At 33.9% G+C, this 26409-nt stretch overlaps 1 protein-coding gene across 8 annotated transcripts in view; it reads right to left on the minus strand.

Moving 5' to 3' along the window:
- Positions 1-1898: 1898 nt before the first annotated feature.
- Positions 1899-26409, minus strand: part of CEP128 (centrosomal protein 128) — an 83107-nt gene continuing 58596 nt past the window's right edge. For 5 of the 8 annotated variants that reach the window (XM_085549300.1, XM_015865215.3, XM_015865214.3 and 2 more), the window contains 6 exons: positions 25943-25992; positions 20806-20829; positions 12888-13058; positions 10928-11041; positions 7403-7526; positions 1899-2487 (listed from right to left, as the gene is read on the minus strand). In XM_085549300.1, the coding sequence (XP_085405426.1) occupies positions 2381-2487; positions 7403-7526; positions 10928-11041; positions 12888-13058; positions 20806-20829; positions 25943-25992 (590 nt within the window). In that variant the 3' untranslated portion in view covers positions 1899-2380. Of the gene's footprint in view, positions 2488-7402; positions 7527-10927; positions 11042-12887; positions 13059-19215; positions 19376-20805; positions 20830-25942; positions 25993-26409 lie in introns of those variants that run through there. The other 3 variants (XM_015865217.3, XM_085549301.1, XM_085549302.1) reach the window with 3 other exon arrangements.

Below are 26409 nucleotides of genomic sequence, written 5' to 3' on the forward strand. Positions count from 1 at the left end.
AAAACATTTCAACTTCAGTAGGTTGAGTAGAGCACATATTTTTATCCATCAGCACTAGACCCTTTCCAAAATGATATACATAGATTGCTCCAAAAGTAATGCCTCCTATTTATTTTCATGGAAACTACAACAAAGAGCACAATGAGACTATTACATAGAGTAAATTCTCAGCTAAAAACACTACTCTTCAACTCGATCACCATCACTAGTTACGCATTTTCATCAGCAATGAGCAAGAGCCAGCATGTCACACTCATAAAAACCTGCACCAGTGGAGGTGACACACAGTTGCTGTCACCACTGCTGAAACACACCACCCACTGCCTCCCTGTGCTCACATCCACTGTTTGGTCTCTGTAAACTTTCAGAAATCATCCATGAATATGAATGGATGAAGTTTTTTTCTCCATGGATGAATTCCATGACACCCTTTGCTTCATCCACTCTTCCATGTTAGATGCCATTCTATCACACTGCCCCTCTGCAACAACGTGGTATAGAATATTGGTGGGAAGATTCAACATCTACTGCCATACCACCAATATCCACCTCTGACATTATGGGCAGTGTAATAATATAGGAGGCACTGCTTTCAAACCATTACTTAGACTTAGAGAGCATGATTTACTGTTTTATAATATATTTTTAAATGACTTTATAAAAATATTTTTGTCATAATTTTTAGGTACTATAAAATCCACAAGCTGTTGATTTTCTTGCAGTTTTATAACTACAAGAGTTTAAACAGTAATAGAAAAAAAACACTTTAAACATCTTAAACACCCCATTTCTAGCTGTGCTCTGATCTAAATAAAAAAATAAATTACAAATGTTGGATACATCATACACTTGGTTTAGTTTATGGTAACTGTGGCCTGAGTTACGCACTGCCTCATTACATCCACAGTCCTTATAGATCATGAGAGAAATAATCTCCAGAAGAGATTTTTTGGTTATGTGTTTGTCCTGTCCTTCCATTGACATTGAGATGAGAAGAAATGGATATGACTGTTTTGCTTTCTGGACCTTTTGAACTAACAGACATATAAAAAGCCATTGACAGCACTATAATGCATAGCATTATACACATACAGAAGGTAAAGAAAACTTTACAGAAAATGAAAGCAAAATTATTATTTTTTTTCTCATTTCCTTCTACAGAAACAGACAAAATCCATATGGACTCTGTTAAGGCTATAGCGCCCACCGGGATGGCAAAAAACTTCGGAAACTTAAAAAGAAAATATAAAAAAAAGTTCTGTTTTCAGGTGGCACATAATGACCTGGGATTCCTATGGTGCTAAAAAGTGTTTTGAAGCAACACTTCCTAAGCATGACAGAAGTGTACAAAACAATTATTGCAATGGTATTCATGTTACTACAGTAGTCTAATAGATTTGGCAAATGTTTAAGGCTCATTAGTAGTGATTCAATCAGAAGCATACAAAAAAAAAAGGGGGGGGGGGGGAAATAAAATCAGGACCATCAGAAGAATTGCTATTTCTTCTGACAGCAGATTCTTCTGTGATGTGCTGCTTGAGATCACAGTAATGCAGAATTGTACCATTACTGTTTAAAACAAAATCATCCAAACAAATACAGCCATGCAATATTGTATTTCCATAGCATTTTACATTCAGTATGACGTATCTTTTTCTAACTGAGAAGAAAACAGAATAAATAAGTGATCATCAAGCCCTGTTAGTAAAACTTTCACAGCCACTTAGCAATGCCCTTCTGTACACTTGATACAGATGAGTGAGATTCAGGGGCTATTAAGTGCTTTACAGAGGTCCCACAAGATCAAATTTGCCATGGTATCTGATAAAACTATTCTGATCAGAAGAATGATTCTAAACAGCTTATAAGTGACATATGCTGAGCTTGAAGACATGGTATGATTTTGAAGAAATTAGCTTTTATTTAATATTTATTGCTTCTTTCTTAAATTATTGTTGCAAAGTGAAGCACTTAAATTCAAAAATGTACTTGTATAAATCTGTATAATGACTCAATAAATATTAGGACGAACAATTTTTATGAATATTTTTGATTATTAATAATATTATTGAATCTTTTTAAATAACACCTCAGCACAAGTCCTATACATGGGTAAATAAGTTCATATCAAAGATCAATGTCACAGTTCTTGAAATTCATAATATTTCAGGGATACAATACATTTAGTTTACAACTGCAGAAAAAAATGCAAGAGAATATCGCAGTCCCAGAAAACCTTTCATGTACAGGTTACAGGAGTCAATCAAAGTCTCTTCATTTAAGTGTTTGGCAATCATTAAATCATTAAGGATGTTTCCACCAACAGCAGATGGAATTACCACAGTTCAAAAAAAAATGTTCTGAGTTTTTGTAAAATGTCCTACTGCTTCCCTCTTCCTGCTTGCATCTTCATTTTATTGATGGCAACATTAATTGAATCTTCCTTGGTGGCACTTGTATCAAAAGGGACTATTCTCTGCGTATGTGCTAAAAAGTCAAACAAAAACAGAAACAAAAACAAAAAAACAATTAAACTCCTTCAGAAAAAGACACATTTTGCTGAGCATGGGTATGTTTCATGATGTAATAATATATTTCACATAGCAGAATATATATCATTAGGTAAGTATTCATTACTAGTAATGCTACAAATTGATGAAACAGACTAACTTTTTTCAGAGGAATACAATCCAAAGCTGTGTAATATATCCATATTACATGGATATAGACAACATATCTTTCTCATGCAGAACATAAACTTCTGCATTTTCTGAAATTTAGAAATTTCACTGACATCCCATTTCCAGCTCATTTTACTACACTTTTGTTTATATAAGACAAAACAAACACTTCAAATTGTCTTTGCCTATTATAATTGCCTATGAAAACGTATACATAGAGGGATAAAGAAAGGCATCAGCATACACTGCACAACTTTTTATTGCTGTGGCAATAAAAATCAACATTTAGGACAAATTCCTTTTATTCAGTCATGATCTCAACCCTACTATAGACCACATCATAACAAGAGTGTTGCTTGTCACCAGATCCAAAGGGTCAGAGAAGTCTGTGATCCTAGTTACAGATAGCCACACAGAAAACTGGTGGCTATTTTCTTCTCCATAAAGTAATAGCTTATGAAGCCCTGGAACATGAATTCCCAAAAACAACAGACAGCCAGAAAGACATGTGGCTGCTGGGAAGCTATCCAGGCTAAAGCCTTGAAGTGATGAACTGTACAAAGAGAAAGGCAGGAACCAAGTTTCAAAGCTAATGTAAAGCATCTGCAACTCCTGGGTCCTTCATAATATAAAATTATAGAAAATTACAGTGGTCATGAAAAACAGCTTCTGAGGATTATTCTTTAGATAACAACCAGTACTGAGTTTTTAGACCAACTGTTTGGTCTGATAATATTTCAGACTGCAAGCTGTACCTAATGAACAGTTCCTTGTATAAATTATGTTAAAGGTTACACATCTTCCTTACTAAGAACACAAATATAGAAATAAAAGCTAATTTCCATAACATCTTTAAAATAGCTTTTTTTAATTTTTAAAGAAAAGTCATTATAATTGTAGAGATCCTTCAGGTAGAAAAATGTAGATATAAGAAAACAGAATGCTAATTACTTTTTCTTTCACCTGCATGCTGCATTGGCAACATTATGTTATATACATAGAGAATCGTGCAGATTGTTTTTTTCTTATCCATTCTTTCATATTTTTTCCTAATTTCTTCAACTAATTTTGAACCTAAATCCCAGGTTTCTCTCCACAGATAAATTAAAGTACATTAGATGCATCTTATCTCTACCCTGATGCTCTTTAAATGTCACACAAGGCCCATGTTATGAAGGGACTTTTTTGTACCAGCTATTGACTATAGTCTGTAAGTTTTCATGCGTCTAAGAGAGTAGTGATACACACTATATCACAAAGACTTGCAAATTGCTCCGGAAAATGAATTAAAAAGAAAGGTCTCCTATTTCTGAAATAAGATGAATTAGTCACAGCAAATAGGTGATGACACAGTTAGATTTATTAAAAGCTACAGGAGGTTTGGGAGCAAAAGACCTCAAACTAGACATCACTGTCAAAGCCTAAAGTTATAATTTAATTAGTATCATTACTGAAATTAAAAGTTCTTGTAATTTATGTGACTAAGATGAGTGAAGTAGTTGATTTTATCATTTAATGCTTATTAGCAATTGCAAGAAAAGCTCCCAAATGCTAGAACCACTGCAGAATTTTTACTTGAAACTACAGCAACAACTTTAAAATATTTTAAAATTTGACTGGTGGAGAACAGGTTCAGCATAAAATATAGTCATTAAAAAGTGTTCTGGGAGTAACTCAAATGCATTAGCACTCTGAGGCATCACAAAGGGATGCAAAGTATGTGATGAAACCTATGGGAAACTTCTGCCATCCTGCAATGACTGGGTGAAGCACACTCTAGGACATCTAAAATGATATGAGAAATCTTCAACGGGCACCTGACTTGTTCTCCTACCTAGTAATTAAGCATAAAGAACATACTGTAGCAGTTGTGTGAAAAGAATCAGCAAAATGAGAAAGTAAAAACACTTTCATTCTATCAGAATAAAATAAAATCAGGGAAAGAAGAAAATATTTTTAGTCTACTGCCCGATTTCAGCCCTAGAAAATCTGACAAATATATTTATAATAGAATGCAAATAAGGAGATAAAACTCCAAGGATTTTCATAACCAGTTTCTTTCCCTTAAAAAACTAATAGAAAAAGTTAAAACAAATTTGCTCTTAATTGTTGCTTGCTTTCTTTCTTTTTTTAAAAATAACTTTTAATATCTAAGAAAGACAAAAACCAACCAAACAAACAAACAAAAACCCTAAAACCAGAACACTAAAATCTTTCCAGCACCATTCTGAGACTTAGAATATATGAAATATGAAGATCTGATTAATTTATGATTTGGAAAACACCTTCCAAAATTAAAAACACAACAGACCCTTAGTGACATCTAAACATGGTTTCAGAAGAGGCCTTCCACAACTTTTAAAAACTTTGCAAATATTATATTTCACAATAATCAACACTGAATCATTAGTCTTTCTTTCATTATTTATTTTTCATCTCCAGAAAACTTTTCCAATTGATGGAGAGAAGAAAAATAACCCGAACTGGTTTGCTAGATTAGTATTTATGTTCCTATATATTCTCCATCAGACCTGGCGCTGTTCTCTTTCCTCCACCAGTGTAAAAATATTAGACAATGTCTCTTTCAAGGTCGTTTTCAATTCATGTCTTAGCTAAGAATGCTCAGCAAGTACTGCAACTTTAAGATTTTGGTAGAAGCATTTTATCTATAGGATAAGAGAGAAAAAAGATTTAATCCTACTACCAGGCCCCTACTATAGCAAGAAGCCTCATTAAAGCTATAAAAGCAATGTGGGTAATTGTGATTACTTTTAATATTTGACAGAAAATAATATTTAAGGAAAATAATAATGAATTGACTGCATGCACTACAGCATTCAACCCACAGCAGCATCCCTGTTCTTGATAATAATAACACTGTCTCCTGTGTTAAGAAAATGCTTGAGAAAGATAATATATGTTTTATCCAAACAGAATCCTGTTTCAGTTTCAAAACTGTAATCCACCATCATGCTACACCTTTGTGATGCTGATTATCTTTAGCTTTTAAAAGTCACCGGCATTAATTCTATCAAATATAATGCTCTTTACTTCCAGAAAATTGAAACAGAATAAAGTAGAACAGAATAGAACAAAACAGCCTTAGATAAAATGGAAATTATTTTTCTTTCTTCAATTCATTCCTTTAATTGATCAGCTATATAAAAAATGTCTACCCTTCTTACACCACTATTCCTTAATTGACTAATTTGTCCATGTTAGAAATGGACACTCATACTGCACCTCATCCAGCACCCTTGTTCTTACAAATTGCAGTTTTACAACAATGCTCCTTTACCCACATTGTTCTCACTTAGCACACCCCAATTGCAACATGTGGAGTTTCTCCATACGTTCTGCATTCTTCTTCCTCTCATAAGTGGAAGAGCAAAAACAGATCCGGCGCACAAGAAATTTAAAAGTACTGAGTCCCATCAAGTTTCATTCAGATTAAGCAATATGAATATATTTCTAACTTTTTATGAGTATTTACGCTGCATCTAAATTTCAACAAGTTTTTACAGTGGAATTACAGAATCAGGGAGCTGCTGAGGTAGATCTTTTGGAGATGAACTAGTTCAACATGCCTGCAAGGTACAAGTTGTTCATTTTTAAAAAATACATCCTTAAGAAATGAGCTGTACTTCAACTTGGAAAGATATTGACAGGTATGAAAGAAAAATGAGAAAACAAATCTGAGTCAGGGGAAATTGTTCCTGAAGTACAGATGAGATCAAGGCTTTCATCCATATGCTTTGTTCCCATTGTTGTTATTTAGTAAGTTCTTCAAAAAGATATTTAATGGCAAGCTACAGAATTTGAGAACTCAGGACTTACTGTTGGTGAACAGTGAATTACTGCAGTATTCATTCAATGACAAAGACACTTGGAAGAGCAGTGAAGCCTGAAATAGGACTTTCCGTTACACAGAATGCACTCAGTTGCCAAAATGGAAACTGTTTATGTTGAAAAGAAATGGAAGGTAGAATCCTTCTGAATAAAAGGTTTTGACATTCCTGTGCTGATATCTGGTATGCTGAGAATATATATATACACACATATAAACATATGTAGGTATACATGTATGTGTTTCTTTTCTCTATGTACACTCATTTTCTTTTAAATCAGTTCTAAGGCTTACAGGAAGGTATTCTTGCTCCAGATGAAGATCTAATGTATCTTATCTTTTATTGTGTAGTTCCCATCTGTATCCGAAATAAGGTAACCTCTATTGACTACAAGTTGAACACATGCACTAGAAAGAATTGTTAAAAACTTCTGAAGTTGAGTCAGAATTAGTGAATTCAACTCGGATTGTTAAGCTGCCATACAGTCATGAAACTTATCAGGACAAATGAAAGCTATGGAATAGAGCTCTTTGAGGATAATTCTTTAGTCTCTGAGAAGATGCACAGCTTACACGCATATGATTGTTTACATAGAGATTGTGAAAACAAATGCAGTCCTATTCCTTGGCAGAGGTTTGGCTGAAAAACATAAATATTTTATTTTCCAGTTAAAAATAAAGTTTAATAACTGTGATGTTAGGAAGCTATTCATAGACATCCATCTGTTACCTAATGCTGAAATATAGCAGAACTCGTCAGAAAGTTCTAGCACTTTTTGTTAGTACAAAGTACTTTTTCAAGTAAAACAGCTTTAAAAGAGGAAAATATATTACCTGTTGTGGATTTTTTTTTTTTCTGTAAAAAAATACTTACAACTAGAATCTGAGAGCAGCGAGCTGGACAAAAAGTTGTTTTGAGTTCGCCAACTGGAAGAAGCAGCAGCCACTTTTATATCAGGAATTTCAGCATCCATTTCCACATGGTTGCTGCATACATCCTATGGCAGCCAATTAAACAAAATAAGTTTTCATAACATTAAGCTTTAATATTTTACAAAATACATGCAGTTACACACATATATGCTCTGATTTCACACACTCTGGAGAATACTGATTTGAATTCTCAGACTAAGTGTTACACAATAGGTATTTGCTTATGAATTTAGTGCCTGCTTTATCACTGCAAAATCTTTAAAAATCTTCAGCTGAGCAAAACACTGGGAGCACAGCTGTTATTACTACAATCAGTTGCAATAATGTTTTTTTCTCCATCTACATCACATCCACAATGCAAAGCAAAGCGTATTAGCAAGACAGGCATCAACAAATAATTAAGTTTCCACCAGTGAATCGTCTACATCAATTTACTGAAGTTCAACAATTCAGTAACAATAAAATTTAAATCAATTTTCCGTGCCACTGAGGAAACTCCAACTTTATTGGTTTTTCATATGAAAGTACCTGAGGATGTTTTTTCTCTTTTTTTCTTTTAACCATTTAATAAAGGTTGAAGTCCAATGTTAATACTTATGGCTAGACCTGTACAACATAGCTTTTTAGTGAGAGAAGTCATTTGGTTTGCAAGCTATGAAAAGAAGGTATTTTTTAAAAGCCTATTTAAAAAACAAAAAACAAAAAACAAAACAAAACAACCTCGGTAAATAATTATTACCAATGCAGCAGGTAGTCCACAGTTATAATCATTAGCTTCCAACGTAAGATTGAAAGCTTGCTTTGGTATCCTAATTACTCAGTTTCTTGAAATGAGAAAAGATAATACTGCACAAACAGATCAGTATATAAATCACATAACTTTGCTTCTGAATTCTTAAGGTAAACACCTCGAGGGAATTTTGTTAAAACTGACTTCAAATTATCGTTAATACTGATGCTACGATTTGAAAACTGAACAGGAAACAAAATATATTTTAATGTTAATTTACAGATACAATAAGCTTTTGTCCCACCATTGAAGAGGTATTTACTCCTATTAAGACTAATAGGAATTATACATATTAATCCCCTTATGTGCTGATAAGAGACTTAATATACAAAATGTACAGAGCACAACAACTTTAAAAGAAGATAAAAATTTAGTCGTTTCCATTCTGTTTCCATAAATGCTTTGTCAGAGCAGAGCTTTTTAACAAAAAACAAGGCACATACACTAGAATATGCAGTCACTACATACTTTTATACTTACATGTGCTTAATTAGGTGGTCAGTTGTTTTTAGCAGGAAAACAGCCCTAATATATTTTAATCTGTTCAAAATAACAATTTTTAGTTTTTTTCTCACTTTTTCTTTTGATTTTGCATTAGTTGGTATTCTCTACTACTTATTTTATTATTACTGGTTTTATTTACCTCATTTTTTCCCAATTTCTTCTTAAGCTACTATCAATTAGCTCATCAGTTGAAAAATCACCCTCAGCTTCCGACTTCCTTAATTAGCTGAAATGTTAAATTTTAACCTATACAAATGAGAATTATGATTTTGCTGGCATTCTAAGCAACAGGTATTTCACAGCCACCTGAAAAGACTACTGAGAAGTGGAAAGAGAGAGTGGGGACAAAAGTAACCATAAGGAAGGAAGAACAAGTGCTTTTAGGGCAACTTTAACATAGTGTTCCTTTTTGGTCCTTAAATTGAAAAGAGGCTAAATATGGGATTAGCTAATACCTCTCTCAGATTAGTATCTTCAAGCAACATTATCTACCAAATATCTGTCAACTTTACTCAACAGCAGCGCAACACTGTATATAGAGCATGAATCAAAACCATCACATAGAACTTTGATGTCCTCCAGACAACACTCTTCCACCAATCAATTTTAGAGACTCCCTACTAACTAACAGTAAATATTAAAAAAAAAAAAGAAAGAAAGAAAGAAAAAAATGAAGCCACAATGCATTTGAGTCAGTTCCATGGGAGGGCAACAAAGGCAAGCATTAAAAACGGATTTTTTAGACTAAGCCAGCCTGATCACTACAATCAGATTAGCACCCGTCTGTTACATGTTTTTGAACATTCTGTTCTATTTGTAACAGCTGTAACAGCAAATAGGACTGTGTGTCATGCAAAAAAAACAATTAGTACTGACTAAAAGGAAGCCATTAAATGCTCCTCCTTGCCTAAAGAAAGAGGAAACATCATTTTGGAATCAGCCTTTCACAGATTTTGAACACATCACATGAGCTCAGTAAGCTCAGTCAGCTTAGGGCAATACTATATTCTCTTCTCAGTTGATTGCATTCCACTTAGATTTTTCAATATTTTCCAAATTTCAATGGCCACCGAATTTGTAACTCTTGCATAAAGGCAAGAGAAATTCCAGAAACTGAAGACTATTAGTAGCAGTAGTCTGAAAGTGAATCTGCCCTGTTCTTTTCTTAGGTAGCTTCACACTATTGTCTTAGAGCAATGACTTGCTCAGCTAAAATACTCCATCTTCATTTTATCTTTTCCACTTTTTAGAAAACTTATTTCTAGGTAGATTAATGTTTTAGAGACATAAGACTGCTGTGGAGAAGGTGGTGACACAAACAGCATGAAGTTTTTTGTAATATGGGACATGGTCCTACTTTGGGATCTCCACTGCTGCGAGACACACCTGACATGGCCAAGGAATCCTGATTGCAATAGCAGAAAATTCTCTGTTCTCATTTCTAACATTTATTTCAACATTACTTGATTCTGCACCATAAAAACCGTTGTAGTTATGCCAAGGTAATCTGCTAACAAAAGGACATGCAATGAGAAATAATATGATAAGGAACAAGACTATACAAATAAAAAGAAATGTTAACACTGGAAAGGTGGACTCATGACAGGAATTAGGAAATTATGCTTAGCTCTGCTATTAGTGACCTTTAGTAAATCACATCTTGCCTTTTTGTCTCCATTTTGTTTATATATGAGATAAACAATTGAAAAGAATAAAAAGACAAGCTACTGAAAAAAAAAAACCAACACAACCAAACAACCCTTATAGGCCATCTACAAATTAATTCAACCTGTTCCCTTCAACAGGTTTCAATAGCTCTCTTCAACCTAAAAGGACAAGGGAAAAGCAAACAAACCAATCAAAATATTGAGAACAAAATTTGAGAAAGCAGCAGCACAAGCTAAGTCTTGAGAATAGTAAGATACAGATTTGCTTTTCCATTGAATTTTATGATTTTTTTGAATATTTCAGTTAATAACAAAGACAACACAATATCATCGAATTTTACAACTACTATAGCAGTTACATAAAATTTTGCCAGTCCAGGACAAAAACAGCAACATACATATATCATTCTAGTCTGTGTTTGCATCAGGAGTTGATATACATTACATAACCTTATGGTGTTGACCGAAAGCAACCACAAAATCCAAGTGTAGTACACATACTTACTTTGAATTTTTGGACTCTTTGCTTTGAGTCTTTCAGCTGCTGCTGCAGAGAAGTCACTATTTCTTTATACTTGGTATACCTCTCCTCAATCATCTCCCTCCTGCAATGGGACTCCTAGAAATGCATTGAAATATCTAAATGATGTTGTAATTTGAAAATCAGTTAGTAAATCTTGGCTTGCTACTGTATATATGAGTATCACCCAGGATTATACATGCAGCTCAGGTGAGCGAATCACTAACTTTCAGAGGCTGAAATACAAGGACCATGTGAAAGTATGTTATTTAAATATTAAAATAAATAATATTAAAATAAACACAGATTAAAAATCAATCCTTAATTTGTGATTGATGTCTGGTAACTCTTTCCAAAACTTCATAGCTTCTAACAAATGAATTTTGCAATGTAGAAAAATTAATCACAGTTTTTTAGAAAGATGTTTTAAGAAAAAGCTCTTCTAATGAATATCATAACACAATACTCTATACACATATTCTGAGTTGCTAATTAGGCTTTGACCTATTACGAGGTTTGCTCTGAAAGTAATGACTTGTTTTATTATGTTGGCCCACAACATCGGAGGTGGATATTGATGGTATGGCAACAGAGGCTGAACCTTCCCCCTAATATTCCTCTACTGGTTGTTGCTGTGCAACAGATGGCAGCAGAGGGGCAGTATGATAGAATGGCATCTGACATGGAAGCATGCATGAAGCAAAGGGTTGTCATGGTATTCCTCCATGGAGAAAAAACTGCATCTACTCACATTTGTGGATGCTTCCTCCTAAAAGTTTACAGAGATCACAGCTGAGGCAGTGGGTGATGTGTTTCAGCAGTGACAACAACGAAGTGAAAGACAAACCTTTTCCCAGACAGCCACACACAGCTGACAAACCATAAAATAAAGAGCACATAGATCAGCTTTTCAGCACAAATTAGCTTATTTGATGAGAGAACTGTGTATGGAGCTAAATACTGTCTTCAGTGCTTTAGAAATGTTGGAATATCATAAAGCTTGTGCCAAGTGGGTTGCATGAATGCTCACAGAGGAACAGAAAGAACACTGTATGCAAGTTTGTTACAACTTACTGAATCGATAAGAAGCTAAAGGTGACAGTTTCCTGAATCCTGCCATTATCAGTGATGAGATGTGGTGTCGCCACTACTAGCTGGAGACAAAAAAAGCAGTCCATGGAGGGGCAACATGTGAATTTCCCATTAAAGAAAGCATTCAAAATGCAGCTGTAAGGGTGTAAAAGTGATGTGCACTGTCTTCTGCGATAGGGGAGAGGTGATGATTCTGGATTTCCTGGAATTCAGACAAACCATCAACTGTCTGCTGCACTATGAAGCTAAGTAAGCTGAAGGCTCAAACTTCTGGAGTCAGGCCGGAAAAGATGACAACTTTTTTCTTGCAACGTGAAAAAAAACAGGCCCTATATCAGCTCGAAGAACATGCAGCAAATTCCCAGTCTTGTCCAGACAGCCTACCACTGTACACTCAGGATTTGGCATATTCTGACTTCCATATGTTTGAGTAGATGAAACATGAAATGTTGCATTGGCAATATTTTCCCATCAACAGCCCATCATGGCAGCTGTGAAATAGTGGGTCATTTCCCATGGTGCAGACCTCTACAAGTATGGTATGCAGGCTCTTGTTCATTGCTGGCAAGAATGCATATCTAATGGCGGTGACTGAAATGAAAAATACTGTTTTGAAGCTGAGAATTTGCTCTATTAAACAGTGTTATCGTGTTCTTTGTTTCTGTTGCAGTTTCCATGGAAATAAGTAGCATTACTTTCTGAGCAACCTGCGTATAGTCAGTACTAAATGTTTGCTTGCATTTTGGAAGACCTCAGCTGTATTACTAATTAGGACTAAATTCATGGCCTCAGTAAAGCTATATTAACAAAAAATGTCTCACTGTATATTTTTGTCACATGTAATTTTATATACCTTATTAACTGATTTGTCTATATGTATGGGGTCGACATCATTTAACTGAAATAATTTAGAACTACTGAAAGAATCAAGTGAAGTCTTTCTCACTCCATTATCTTTTAAATCTTCTAAGAGGCTCAGTTTCTCAGGAACAGACTCCAGATAATCTAAAGCTACTTGAGTACTCTAAAGAAGAGAACACAAGAGAAAATATTAAAAATAAATATAACACTGAACTAAACACATCATTGCTACTATAATTTATAAGCAATTTTTCAAATTACTGTGATGTAGTACATGAAAATTGTAGTAATTAGTATATTAATTACGTGCTCGCTTGTACACATAAGAATGAATAACCAATCCCTTTCTGTCTTCTCTCTGTGGTATCTCACAAAACTTAACCTGAAACCAATACACTGTCTTAATACAAACTATATTAGATAGTTCACATAAGAGAGCAATTTCTCAGTTCTACTAATTATTTTGTTTAATTAGACTAAAAGTAGTACTGAAAAAAGATATTAGGATTTATTTCTATTAAGTAGCCACCTGGCTAAATCAGTTTTACAGAAATCTGTGTTCTTTAGGAGAATAATGCAGCTTCTCAGCTTCAGGGAAATATTTTTTATCCTTATACTGCATGCTCAGCTAAAAAAGGGCTCTTGCCCCATTGTTAAATTTTCAACCAGGAATGGAAGACTCAGCAGAAGAAAAAACAAAGATGTACACCTGTCTTATCATACTTAACAAGTAAGTGAAGTCTAGAATCTGTCATCTATTGTTTCAGAATAGATTTTATTCTTCACACAGCATACAACAGAGTAAGAACACATTAGAGTAAAGAAAAAACAAAGCAAAACAGTTATTGAAGCAGAGGAACAAGTTTTGAGAGGGCTGCACAAATAGTTTCTTCAAGAATAATATGAAGAGTAAAAAAGGAGTCTACCAAATGGAGAACAAGGATTGACCAGAAAGTATTGTTAAAATTTCAAGAACCATAGGAAGAATTGTCAGAAGTGAAACAGAGTAAGAAAAAAAGAAGCCTTAGACATTTGGTCAGAAAAAACAAGATGGGGAAAGTATAGAATTTAGAAATATAGAATTTAGAAATTTAGAATATAGAAATAAATAAAAATTATCTGGGTATGTATCCAAAGCAAAAATTACTTTTTCATTTATACTAAAGCAATGGTCTAACATTTTAGTTTTTAAAAAATTGTACAGGAATTATGTAAGAATAAATATATGAAGACATGCCTCAAAGACAAGTAAACCATTTCCTGACATGGGCAGCACTGAGAAAACCCAGTGTAAGTCTTTATTTGCAAAGGTGACATCTGATTTTGATGAACGATAAAAAAACCCTGTATGGACAGGAAGGTGCATACTTGTGCCAATCTTTAGTGAAGAGAGGAGGGCCAATTAAATTCACAAAACTATTAAGTCAGAACTAATATAGGTTATTATTTATAACAAGAAAATACACTCTTCTTTCTCACAGGCTACATGAAATGATTAGCAGATTTTGCATTTGGCTAGCTGTGTTTAGATCAAAACTACTTTTTTTCTTTTAAATCTTCATAAGAAATTCTGTATTTTAATATGAGACAATTTGCAATCAGGTAGACTTTGTTCCTTTTTTTTTTTTCTTTTTTTTTTTTTCCCCCCAGTTTACAAAACTCATCTACAGAGATCTTACTAAGGAGAATAATATTACTTTTCCTGTAACATACCTGGTTCTTTACCAGATAGGAATGATAGACCTTTCACATATGTATTAACAATGAGTGTTTAAAATGGTGCAATCAGGCAGCAGGACTAAAAATAGTGTTTCACAGATTATTGCATATAATTGTCTTCACAGCTGTGAAATATCAGAAAAGAAACAAAAATGGAGAAAGCTTAGAGAATAGCAACAAGAATGACCAACATTATTGAATCCTTTTCCCATGCAAGGAGTGAATAAGTAGAAACATTCAATAGGGCAGGATTCTTCAGCAAAGAAGTTAGGTATCCAAAGGGAGAAATGACCGATCACAAGTCACGTGATTATAGAAAAGTTTATATCAGTTTTGAAAGAATTTGAGCCTGTTCATGACAAAGAAACCTCCCTGACAACTGAATGGCTGCAATCTGACCAAATGACTGAACGGAAAATAAAATACATGCTTCTGCTCTTTGCTTCCCTAAGCATTATATTTTGGTCACTGTTGTACTTTGCCTCTGATTACGTTCCAAAATACTTTATGATCTTGAGGGTCTTTTCCAACCTGAGCAATTCTCTGATTCTATGATCAGAATAACATACAGTAGCATATTCACAGGAGAAACATAAAACTAATGAAACAGTGATGATGAATAAACAAAAATGGAAAAAGAAAAACCAAAATTTCTTAGGAGAACTTGGATGAAGAAGGTGGCAACAAAAGAACATGTTGAAAAATGAGAGGGAGAAATAATGAAACCTGGCCACAGATTTCTGGAAACAGAAATTCATCCAGCAATTTAGTGAAACACACAGCCAACTCTTCAGTGTGCCACACTTGTATCATTAATGACTATGCTCTATTCTATTAAGAGAGATGGATTTAGCCATGCAAGATAAAATGTAAAAAGAGATATTAGATACACCTGACACAGAAGGCAATTAAACATTGTTAACTTTTTTCCAAGAAACCGGAAAGGTATATACCCTAATACATACAAACAATCCTAAAGAAAGTAAATGCATCTGTCTGCTCATTATTTAAAGGGGGAACAGAAGGTACTGATATAGTGTACTGATCATACTGATAAGAGGAACACCAATTGTATTGAGTGAAGCTGTATTCATGATATTTTATTTAACAGCAGACTCCTCCACAGAGTGTATGCTATTAATCTTTGTGTTTTTAAAATAAAGGCTATTTGCTTTGAAAAGGGGAACTTTATATTCTTGAAGAAGAATAAAACAAATTACTCATTTTCCATGAGACCATACAAACACTTTTATATTTAAACTGCATGTGAACATCTAATCCTCCTGTACTGATGCAAATCTTGCACACTGTCTCAGAAGACGGATCTAAATCAAGATCAGATACACATATTATTTTTAGTCTCAGATCTGCAATGGTAAACTGAAATAAATCAAAGCAGATTTTTGTATAGTTCTTGTAAAGTTTAGCTTTATAGTCAATATATTGAAAACACAAGCACAAACCAGAAACCAAACTTCACCGACTTTCATGTTACAATGTCCGTTTCTTTTCTGAGGTAGGTAAAAAATAAACGTCTATTTGTATAACATAGATATATTTGAAAATTAGATCTGACTTCAGTAACATTTAGCCAGTCCCCAAAGAATATCCATAAAAAGATTAAGTGCAACTGTAATTTTAACTGACTGTAATGTATTTCATCAGGGAATTACATGCAATTCAAATAAAATATGTAATTCAAATAAAAGATGTAATGTTGAAGGTGACCTATGATGTCTTATTCCTAAATCAACTTTGCAAATTGAATACTTGAATAGCAAGAGCAGGATGTTTCCAGCATGTTTAAAGATATCTTTTGACTTCCTTGTTAAACTACAAAACTGTATTGTCAGCTTTCATCTCCAGCAGTATACTGATAATACAACTTACGATCTTTTAATGCAGAGTGCAGTTTTAAGAGCTCCAAGATTAATTGTTGACCTCTATATGCCAGGAAAATTTCACTCTAACTGGGACGTTCTATGACCTCAGACATCTTCCATACAGAAGGAAATATATATTTTGTATCATTTTATCCCTTATTAATTATGCCATTGTTTTGGTGGTTTCAGAACATTAAGAAATAAATTTACCTTCACCAAGATAAACATAAAAAACCTGTTTATACAACATGCAAAAGTTCAATTGGTTTTCATTAAACTACATTGTTTCATTGAGGTTCAAAGTACTAAGATTTTTTTTAAGCAAAAACTGCACTTATACTAATCAAAACCAGCAGATCTTTGTTAAGAAAGCATTGCAAATATCAAACTAACTGAACTTTCAATTCAGAATCCAGATGTTTTTGCAGAGAGTGGGCAACATTTTAATGAAGAGAGCTTCAGGGATGCTCCTTTTCCCATTCACAGGAACACGGACCATCACTTTTCACATTCATGACCACTCATCATCCCTATGGTAACTACAGTAATTGTTTACATGGAAAAGTATTAGGAAAGTATTCCATGAATTTTCAGTTGTTTGATGCATACTAGCAGCTGGAAATGTGGAGGAGGGAGTGAGTGAAACCTTTTGGCAAGCCAGATCCCCATGAATCATCAACCAGCGTTCAGATTCCTACCAGGGGTAAACAGAAAGGGTTTCTGGGAATTGATTCCTTATCACTTACAAAGAATTTATCAAAAGATATCAAGGAATCATTACAGGAAATTAAAAGAAATATAACAATGTTAGTAAGTACACATTCTTAAAATGTAAAAGGGCTTCCTTGTCACTCATAATGCTGACTTCAATTTTCTGGAGCTTTGCAGGCTAAACATGTACATTTACACATAATTTTTCTTTTTTTTTTTTTTTTTTTGGTCACTGACATTATTTCATTAAGCCTTTCTGAATGCATTATAAGAAATTAAATGACACATCTCTCACAGGAAAGAAGAAATAGTGTTCTCTCTTACAGCTGAGAAAAACTGGAATAAAAACAAGTGTTTTAACCAAATTAGTGTCAGAACTGGAAAAAAAAAATAGGAAACTGGCTTACATATTTCCTTATTTTAATCAAAAGCTGAATGACAATGAAAGAATTAAAAAAAACAAATAAATCACCAGCTAAGGTAGCACCAACAGTTCTAATTAAAGCCTGTGCTCAAATCTAAAGTGAAGGAATTAGCAGAATAGTAGAAACATTCTGGTCACCAGTCTCTGGTCAATCACAATTTTAATGTGTCATATATCAAATGAGAGAATGTATGCTATACCACATATATTTCTATCTTATCACATAATAAGGTTCATATATTCTGCAGAAGAATTCATCATGAAAAGTCAACATTTTAAAATAGAATACAGAAATATCTCTTTGAAATTATACTTAGTTGCATATATAGTCACACTATGTTAAAAATATCTTTGGTGATGAACACTGCATATCAACATTCCTCAGTAAACTAGAAAATACAACTTCTAATACCTAAAGAAGTTAGCACTTTGTAATAAAGGTTTTTACTTTCTCTAATAGAAAATCAAATTTATTTTTCTTTATTAAAATATGGCAAGAATATTCAGTATTTTCCATACATAGAAAATGCTACACTAACTTTACAATCTCAAAAGGAGCTTTCCATCCACAGCATCTAAGGGCTATTTTAGGAGGAGTGTTGCCAGCAGGTTAGGAATAAAAGAATAGGACTAAATGAAGAGGAATAAGAATAGGAATAAGAGTAGAAAATAAAAAATTTGTGTTGCAGAAGACTTGCAAGTTCATCAAGTCCACTGTAAATCTGTCCTACTGAGTCCCATCGCTAAACATTGTCCCTTAGTGTCATGTCCACAAAACTCTTAAATAAACGATGAGATTCTTCCCCTACACTCAGCACTGATGAGAAACATCTAGACTGCTGAGTCCAGTTTTACATAAGAGACGTGGACATACTGTAGAGTCCAGCAAATGGCAAATAGCATTGTTTGCACTGAAGCATCTCTCCTATGAGGAAAAGCTGAGAGAGCTGGGGTTCTTCAGCCCAGGAAAGAGAAAGCTCAGGAGGGATATCATCAAAGTGCACAAATATCCACTGGAAGGGTGCAAAGAAGATGGAGTGAGGCTTTTTTCAGTAGTGCCCAGGTACAAGATGAAAGGTAATGGGTACAAACTGGAATATCAGAAATCCTATCTGACCATCAAGAAGCATTTTTGTACTATAATGGGTGGCTGAGCACTGGCACAGATTACCAAGAGAAAAGAGTTGTAGAGCTTCCTACTCTAAATTCAAAAACTGGGCAAAAGGCAAGAAATAAGTATAAACGGAGAAGAATTAAAAAAAAAAAAAAATCATTCTTAACAGAAAAATGTATTCTTTACACAGAAAAAGATACAAATTGTTTGTGAAGAAAAATTAAAAGTGGCAATATTAGCAAGAAAAAAAAAAAGAATAAGGAAAACATCAAACAGCAGGGAGCAAAGGATGGCTAAGTAGCAAGTGCAATAGCTACATTGGAGGAGCAGACAGCAGCAAGGAAGAAGGTAAGGAGAGCATTAGGAGAAAAGATACACCTGGTTATGAGTGTTGTCAGGCAGCAAAAGTTACTTGGTGGGAGTGAGCAGAAGGAATTGGAGACCCTTGGGAAAGTTCTGTATCCCCAGTGAAAGGAAGTGACACACTGGCTTGCTGATGAAAGGAAAGGAAAGGGAGAGGCGGGCAGGATGATGCTGCTCCTCTCCCAGGCGTTTGTATAAGATCAAAGAGCTGCTGTGTTCTGGGAGGATCAGAAGGCCTTTGATGTAATGGTAGTCTTGGCAAGACACTACAGAAGCAAACCAAGGACAGAAGAAAGTATTAACCCTTAGATTAAAAAAAAAAAAAAACCAACAAAAACCAACAACTAAATATTCATGCATGCAAAGTGACATGCCATGAAAAAATCACAAGAGTGACTTGCAGAGTTTGCTTATCGATAGAAGCTGCACAGAAAAAAAGAAAACAAGCATGAATGTGAATAGCATCAGGCAGTCAGGTAATCTCCCTGCACTGGGCATTGTCACTCATTCAATTCTTTGTCAAAATGAGTGAATAATCAAAAAAAATGATGCAACTTTGAGCCTGCTGCTACAGTAGAGGAACTTTCACATTCCTGAGTGTATGCAAACAGAAATTTGTTTTGCTGCTATTCAAAGCCTTATTTTCATTAACCTACATGTTTCAGTTTAACTGAAACTGAAACATGTAGATGTTCATACTGGAAAGGAAATTTCAGTCAAAAAACAATCTTGCAGAATACTAACAACATTAATGGAGTTATTCTAAATTCATGACATTATAACAAAAAGCCGAATAACATCCAGATAATCTATGCAGGTGATATCCTCACTTTTGGGTTCTCTACTGAAAACAGCAACTTGTCTTATTATCAAAGCATATATAAGGCTCAAATTCACTGGAATAACTGGTTAATTTCAAATACAATTTCTCAGTCTCTACCAAGGTGGAGGGATATGTTCCAATTCTGCATTGAAATTTATGAGGGAACTTAAATTATTTTAGATTTTAAATGTTTATATTTGCAAACTTGATGTTGTGTCAGTACTAATTTCTTTATATGAAAATTTCTGGATTTCTGGATAAATAGAAACAATTGTATATATCTTATTGGACATGCCTATAGAGGAGAAAACAAATGTGGTTCACATCCATTCCACCCTATCCGCTTTGTAGACTTATTATCTTGAGTAATCTAGAGAATTAGTCCAGCTGTATTCATGGCATGTACATGTATTAAGGTGTTTGTACTTTCAGCTTAGTATTTCAAAATTATATTTCTCCTTGATTTTAGTACCAGTGTAAGCGGATGTGGTACTATCTGTACCTTTCAGAGAAAACTTACAACAGCAAATAAAAGTCACTAGAGTGCTTAGACATTTACCCCAACCACTTTGCCAACAGTTGAACCTTTCAGTTCACCCTCAGTATGACTCAAATGTACTACATTTCACTTCCAAAAAAACGTGAAATGAACTATACAGAAAAGTATACTATATTAAATTTTATATAGCCAGTGCTCATATACTGTAACAAAAACCTAAATAGAAAGGTGCAGTGAAAAAATATCATGTGCCTTTAATGGCAATAAAAAACACAGATGTCAACATTTAAAGAAAAAAAAATACATAAAAACTACATTTTGAATCATCAGTAGTCTCATTATGATTGGTTTGAAAATAAATTTAAGAAACTTACCATTTCTAAGGACATAATTCGTTCCTACAAATAAAGTAGAACATGAAGTCAGAAAGCTAAGAATATAACAGGAACATAAGTTGAACTAGAATTAAATGCTTCTTTTATTTTTCATGAAATTGTCACTTACAGAGAAACTGGTATGCCTAACTGGACCTCTGACCCATTTATCAAACTATCTCACTTAAAGCTTTGCACTAAAGAAAATTAAAAAGAAACCTCCCAGAAAAGAAGAAAGAATTCCAACAACATCTATTTACACCAATATATATTTTTTTTTTCAAAGAGTAGATTTTCCAAAACAACTAGATTTTCAATATTACTGATTTTACTCACACGTCACAGAGTTTGGCTTCCCTTTCTGATTGTCTGTGGCTGTAAATCTAGAATGCTTTGGAGTTTATGCCACAGTAGCATCTATTTTAATTTTCTTTAGTTTTCTTTGAGGTATTTATTTAGAAAAGGAAAATATAAATATGAATAGAAATTCCATAGCATTATTCTGTTACCAGAAATTGCTTTGAAGAAGTATTAACAACATCTTGTTACTGATTAAACAAAGCCTAATATCAGACTAAATAAAAGTAAAATGAGTTTGTGTTGGCTTTAGCAAAAAATATGCGGAAGATAAAACTCGTATTTTAACATGCCATTTTCCAGTGGAAAAAATATCTTTAAGAGAGATATTAAGCTACTAAAATCAAAACAATGTATTCTGTATTACTTCCGACTAAATACTGTACTTTAAGGAATTTAAGAAGAAATATGTTTAAATGTTTAGTTGAGCTCATCTGACTATTTAGTTGAAAATGTGATCATTAAAACATCACAGAAATCCTTACTTTTTAAAAAAATATTATCTTAGGAAAGTATAGGAGATGTTGTTTTTTTTTCCTTTCTAGGGAGAATATGCTAAGAATTCTTACAATTTTTCCTATTCTTTTCCTCCGAACAGGTGAAAATGAATATAACAACCTGGATTTATTCTTACAACATCCAAAGACAGACAAAAAATGTTATGATAAAAATATTTTTTGAAGAACTAAATATAAATTATTTTGACATGCCTGTTTCTTCAGAAAAATGCACTGGGCTTTGCAAACACATTTATTTAAAGATGGGGGGGAACCTAATTACTATAAAAAATTTGACATTTACAGATCTCATATTTGTGGTGATAGCAAAGAGCATTTCAGATATGAATGTCTTCAGTTACAAAGAACTAGCTGAATAATAAAGTCCTAGGGTCAGCATGGCATAAGTAGGATGATTCAGGTGATAGAATAAAACAATAAATTTAGTTTTCAAAATGACTCTTGAGGCACGTGATCTAGCTGTCAAAATTCTAAAAACTGAATAAATCCTTAGAATCTCAGTACATTTTCTAAGCCACCGTGTAATGTATTTGGAAATCTACTACAGATTATTTATACATTATCAAGATATTTATATGTCTAAACTGGGACTCTGTTTTGTGTTCAATTTTTTTATATTTGTGTGTCACTAATGTCAAAGAATATGGCTTGTGATTTTTTTCACGAGGAACATATGCGCAGTTGAATATTGCAATCATGTGTAGTACATTATTTTCAAGAAAGAAATGGTTTGTACCATGGAACAGTTTACACAAAAAGGAAGGCGAAAACCTTAAAATCAAAAGCTTTAACCTCCAATGAGATAATAAAATTAGTGAGGTTGTATTTGAAAGTGAGAATATTGAAAATGTTCCAGACTCCTCAGAAGATAAAAATTACATAGGAGTATGAGAGTACATGTAAAAACAGAGCGAGCATAACTCTCTATATCTAATGCATAGATATTTTCATATCTAATTATATAAACTCACCCAAATTTGTGTATAACATAGAAACTCTAGTAAAAAGTATGAAAACAGTTGAAGATGCAAAACGAAGAATACAGTGATGCATTCTTGCATCAGTCTCCTACCTCCTAAAAAGCCCCATATCAAAGAACAGCACATATTTACGTAAAAACTTCATCCTTGACACATAATATAAGACCATATTTAGAGGTTCATATCGAAATATATAGATTCATATCTTCCACTTTACAAAGTATTATTTTACTTTTTACTTAGAACTTGTTAAGCTTCATTAAAATTATTTTTAACAAAAGGTAATGCTTGCATCTCTTCATAAATGAGTAAGCTAAAAATATAATGAAAACCACATCACTAACTCTGGGAATATTCTTGGTAATTGATACAAAGACATTGTGAAGAACCTCAAGGTATCCTTGGTCATAATTGATCCACAGTGATGCAATGATTTCTCATAGTTTTCCTTATACCTCTAGAATTTCTATAAGGTCAGTGTTCAAGGTTCAAGCATGAAGAAATAACTCCCTCAGCCATGATAACCTGACTACTTTCAATTGTTTGTCCATAGTATAAATGCTAATGTTTCTGCCTACCTGTTTTCTGAACATACTTTTTACGTACAGTCTATTCAGACTGCAAATTCTCACATAGAGAGTTAATATACTTTGTACAATTCTCTGTATATTTAAGATGCTTATTAAAACAGGACCCTAGAAATTGTACTCAAAAAGATAACAGCAATCTCCTAGAAAAGAACTGACTCATCAGGCCATAATATCCTAGGAATCCTATTCGAGCAGGCCATAAGCCTCTCAGGCAAGACTATTATTTATATGCTAACGGTCATTAATGAAATAATTACCTTATTACAGTCTACTTCAATTAATGCTTTCATACATTATCAACTAAATATATGCTTTGCTGAACTGGGATTCATGGGGGAAAAAAAAAAAGAGCCATGGCATCTGGTCTACAAGAGTGCAAGTTTCAGCCCTAGGAAACACTGCAGTTAAAGAAACTCATCACCACTTCCTATGCTTCATATACTGAGGTGAAACAGAATGGGGATTATAGAAAATAATCATATAATGGTTTGGGCTGGATCTTAAACCATCTAGTTCCAAATGCCTGCCATGAGCCAAGTTGCTATGCATTACATAAGGCTGCCCAGAGCCCCATCCAGCCTGGCCTTGAACATGTTTCAGGCATAAGGGATTTACTGCTTCTCTGGGCAGCCTGCTCCAGCACCTCCTCATCCTGAATAAAAAATTTCCTCTTAATATTGAATCTAAATCTCCTCTTAATTTTAAACCATTTCCTCTTCCTCTCCTATTACTATCTGCCAGTGTCAAAAATTAGCTTCCATCTCTTTCTATAAGTTCCCTTTAAGTACTGGAAGGCCACAACAAGGTCTCCCCAGAGCGTTCTTTTCTCCAAGCTAAACAAACCAAACTCCTTCAGCCTTTCTTCACAGGAGAGGTGCTCCAGACCTTTGATCAACTTTGTGGCCCTCCTCTCAACTTGCTCCAACAGCTCTGCATCCTTCTTGTGCTGGGGGCCCCAGAATGTTTAATTATGACTTGAGCTGCTTTTTTTTAATAACTGTTTGCTAGCAAAGTTGTACATATTCCACTACTGCAAAATTTGAATATAAAAGAATGGAGCATTCCAGATTGGAACCACTTTGAAACATATTGACAATTCTGGACAAATTACTGTCTAGAAAAATAATTGATACTTTTTGCTAAATACACTGATTTTGAAAGCACGTGCATTTGAAAAAATGTAAAGAAAAAGACTATGAAGCACATAAGTAAAAATACAGCAACCAGAGCAATACAAGTGACACACTTAAACAAAATGGCCCGTTAGCAAAGGGCATAGAGCAATTTGGTCAGGCATTTGACAAACGCTCAGAAATACACACATGCACATACATGCACACAAGACACTAATTTGATGCAACATTTCTCCAGCATAACATCACTCCTTATTCAGTAGGAAGGAACATAATTAGAACAATTTGTCAACTATAGTGCTTCACAGGAAAGCAGATACAGAATTGCTTCACATGAAAGGCGATCTTTTTACATTGATGTAACTAGATATGCACCTGTGTAAACTGCTTGCGCAGACAAGCCCTGTTGAACTTGAGCTGCCAGAAAGCTAAGCCAAATTTTTAGTTTAGGCAGGAAACAGCTGGATTGGTGTGTTGTGTAATTTTTGGGTCTTGTAACTTGTCTCTTTTTACTGAATCAAGCTGTTTCTACGCTAAGCTTTTGATATTTCTAGCCCTCAAAGCGCATTATATTTATTATATGAGCAGAGTCAGCATAGCTTCAGACTCTTATGGTCAAAACTCAGGTCAATACATAATTTCATTGTCCTTATCAGTCATTCAGTTTCCTCATGAAAATTCAGTTCCCACTAACCTTACAGGATCCTCCTTCACTGATACATTATTCATGCTGAATATAAGCTTTCTTATGCTCACACTGGGCATAGCTTGATGTAATTTTCTGGGGTTTTTTTGTTTTTTTTTCATCCCTCTGCATCCTGAAGAAAACATGAATTACCCTTATAACTTCCCAAGTCTCACTACCGAGACATTCCAGTTTGGTTTCACATTCCTAGACATTTTCATTTCAAAGGAGTGTATGTTTTCTTTGACTGTAATGCTTTAATACTATTCCATAGCTGAGGTGAGGTTCTCACTGTGCAAGCACGAATGTGAAGTAAATGTTACGGATGCTAGACAATGAGAATTTAATATGTTGTATCAAGATCTAGCATACATCAACTAATCTTTTCTTTCTCACAAAGGTAATGATGAGCACTGATTGCTTCAGAGCTTTGAAAAACTTACTTCAAATAATTTACTTCCATTTTTTTTCTGGAGATACAGAAGAAAGCAACATACTCAGAGAATCTAACTCAACCAGTGAAGTAGAATTTGAAGCATTTCTGCAATTCTGTATGCAGATTTGCACCACAAGTATTTCCATACTGTTGGTTTCAGTGAAGCCAACAGTAAGAACTGAACAACTTCAGTATATGCTGTGACATAAAAGAATCATTCTTTTCATAGTAAGACTAGATTTATTAATTGAAGAGTGCTAAGTACTTCAATCTTTTCTAATGTGCAATGTAAACGTGGGGAAAAACTCAACTGTGAGTCTAATTAGCTATCAGGTCCTTGGTTACATGCATTTCCCATGCTGAATATAAGATGCAAGATGCAGCGTATTAATTTTAAAGGCAATAAAAAAATGTAACTCAGTTATATAAAAGGCATACCTGGAGAGCTCCCATTTCTTCCTCTCTTCTGAGCAACTTCTCTAGTAGCTCTGTAAAATAAAAAATAAAACCCGTAAATTCCCCTTCTTGTCTTAAAGCCTGACAGAAAAGGTACAATGTGTAATAGTGAGGTGTTTTGTTTTGTGCAACATTCCTTTTCATCTGATTATAGTAATTGATGAAGTGCATCAGTGATACAGTTATTTCCAAGCATGGGCTGTTAAGAGCACTAATAAAAACTCAAAAGTTGACAGTTTTAGTAATTACAGGACTTACCTCCCTATGGTTAAATCAATCTTCCAGTATTTTTAGATTTGAATTTTAAAAGCGAAGAAATTCACTCTGCAGAATTCCGATTTCTGAATGTGGGTTTGGAAAGTAGTGGTTTTACATGATTTCCTTTAGCAGATTTCACTATTGTAATTGAGTTGGTAAAAATTAATGTTGTAAAACCAGCTTTTTTTGTT

The sequence above is a fragment of the Coturnix japonica genome, chromosome 5, assembly GCF_054131305.1.
Source record: "Coturnix japonica strain WE chromosome 5, WE-NBRP24, whole genome shotgun sequence".
Taxonomy (NCBI): Eukaryota; Metazoa; Chordata; class Aves; order Galliformes; family Phasianidae; genus Coturnix; species Coturnix japonica.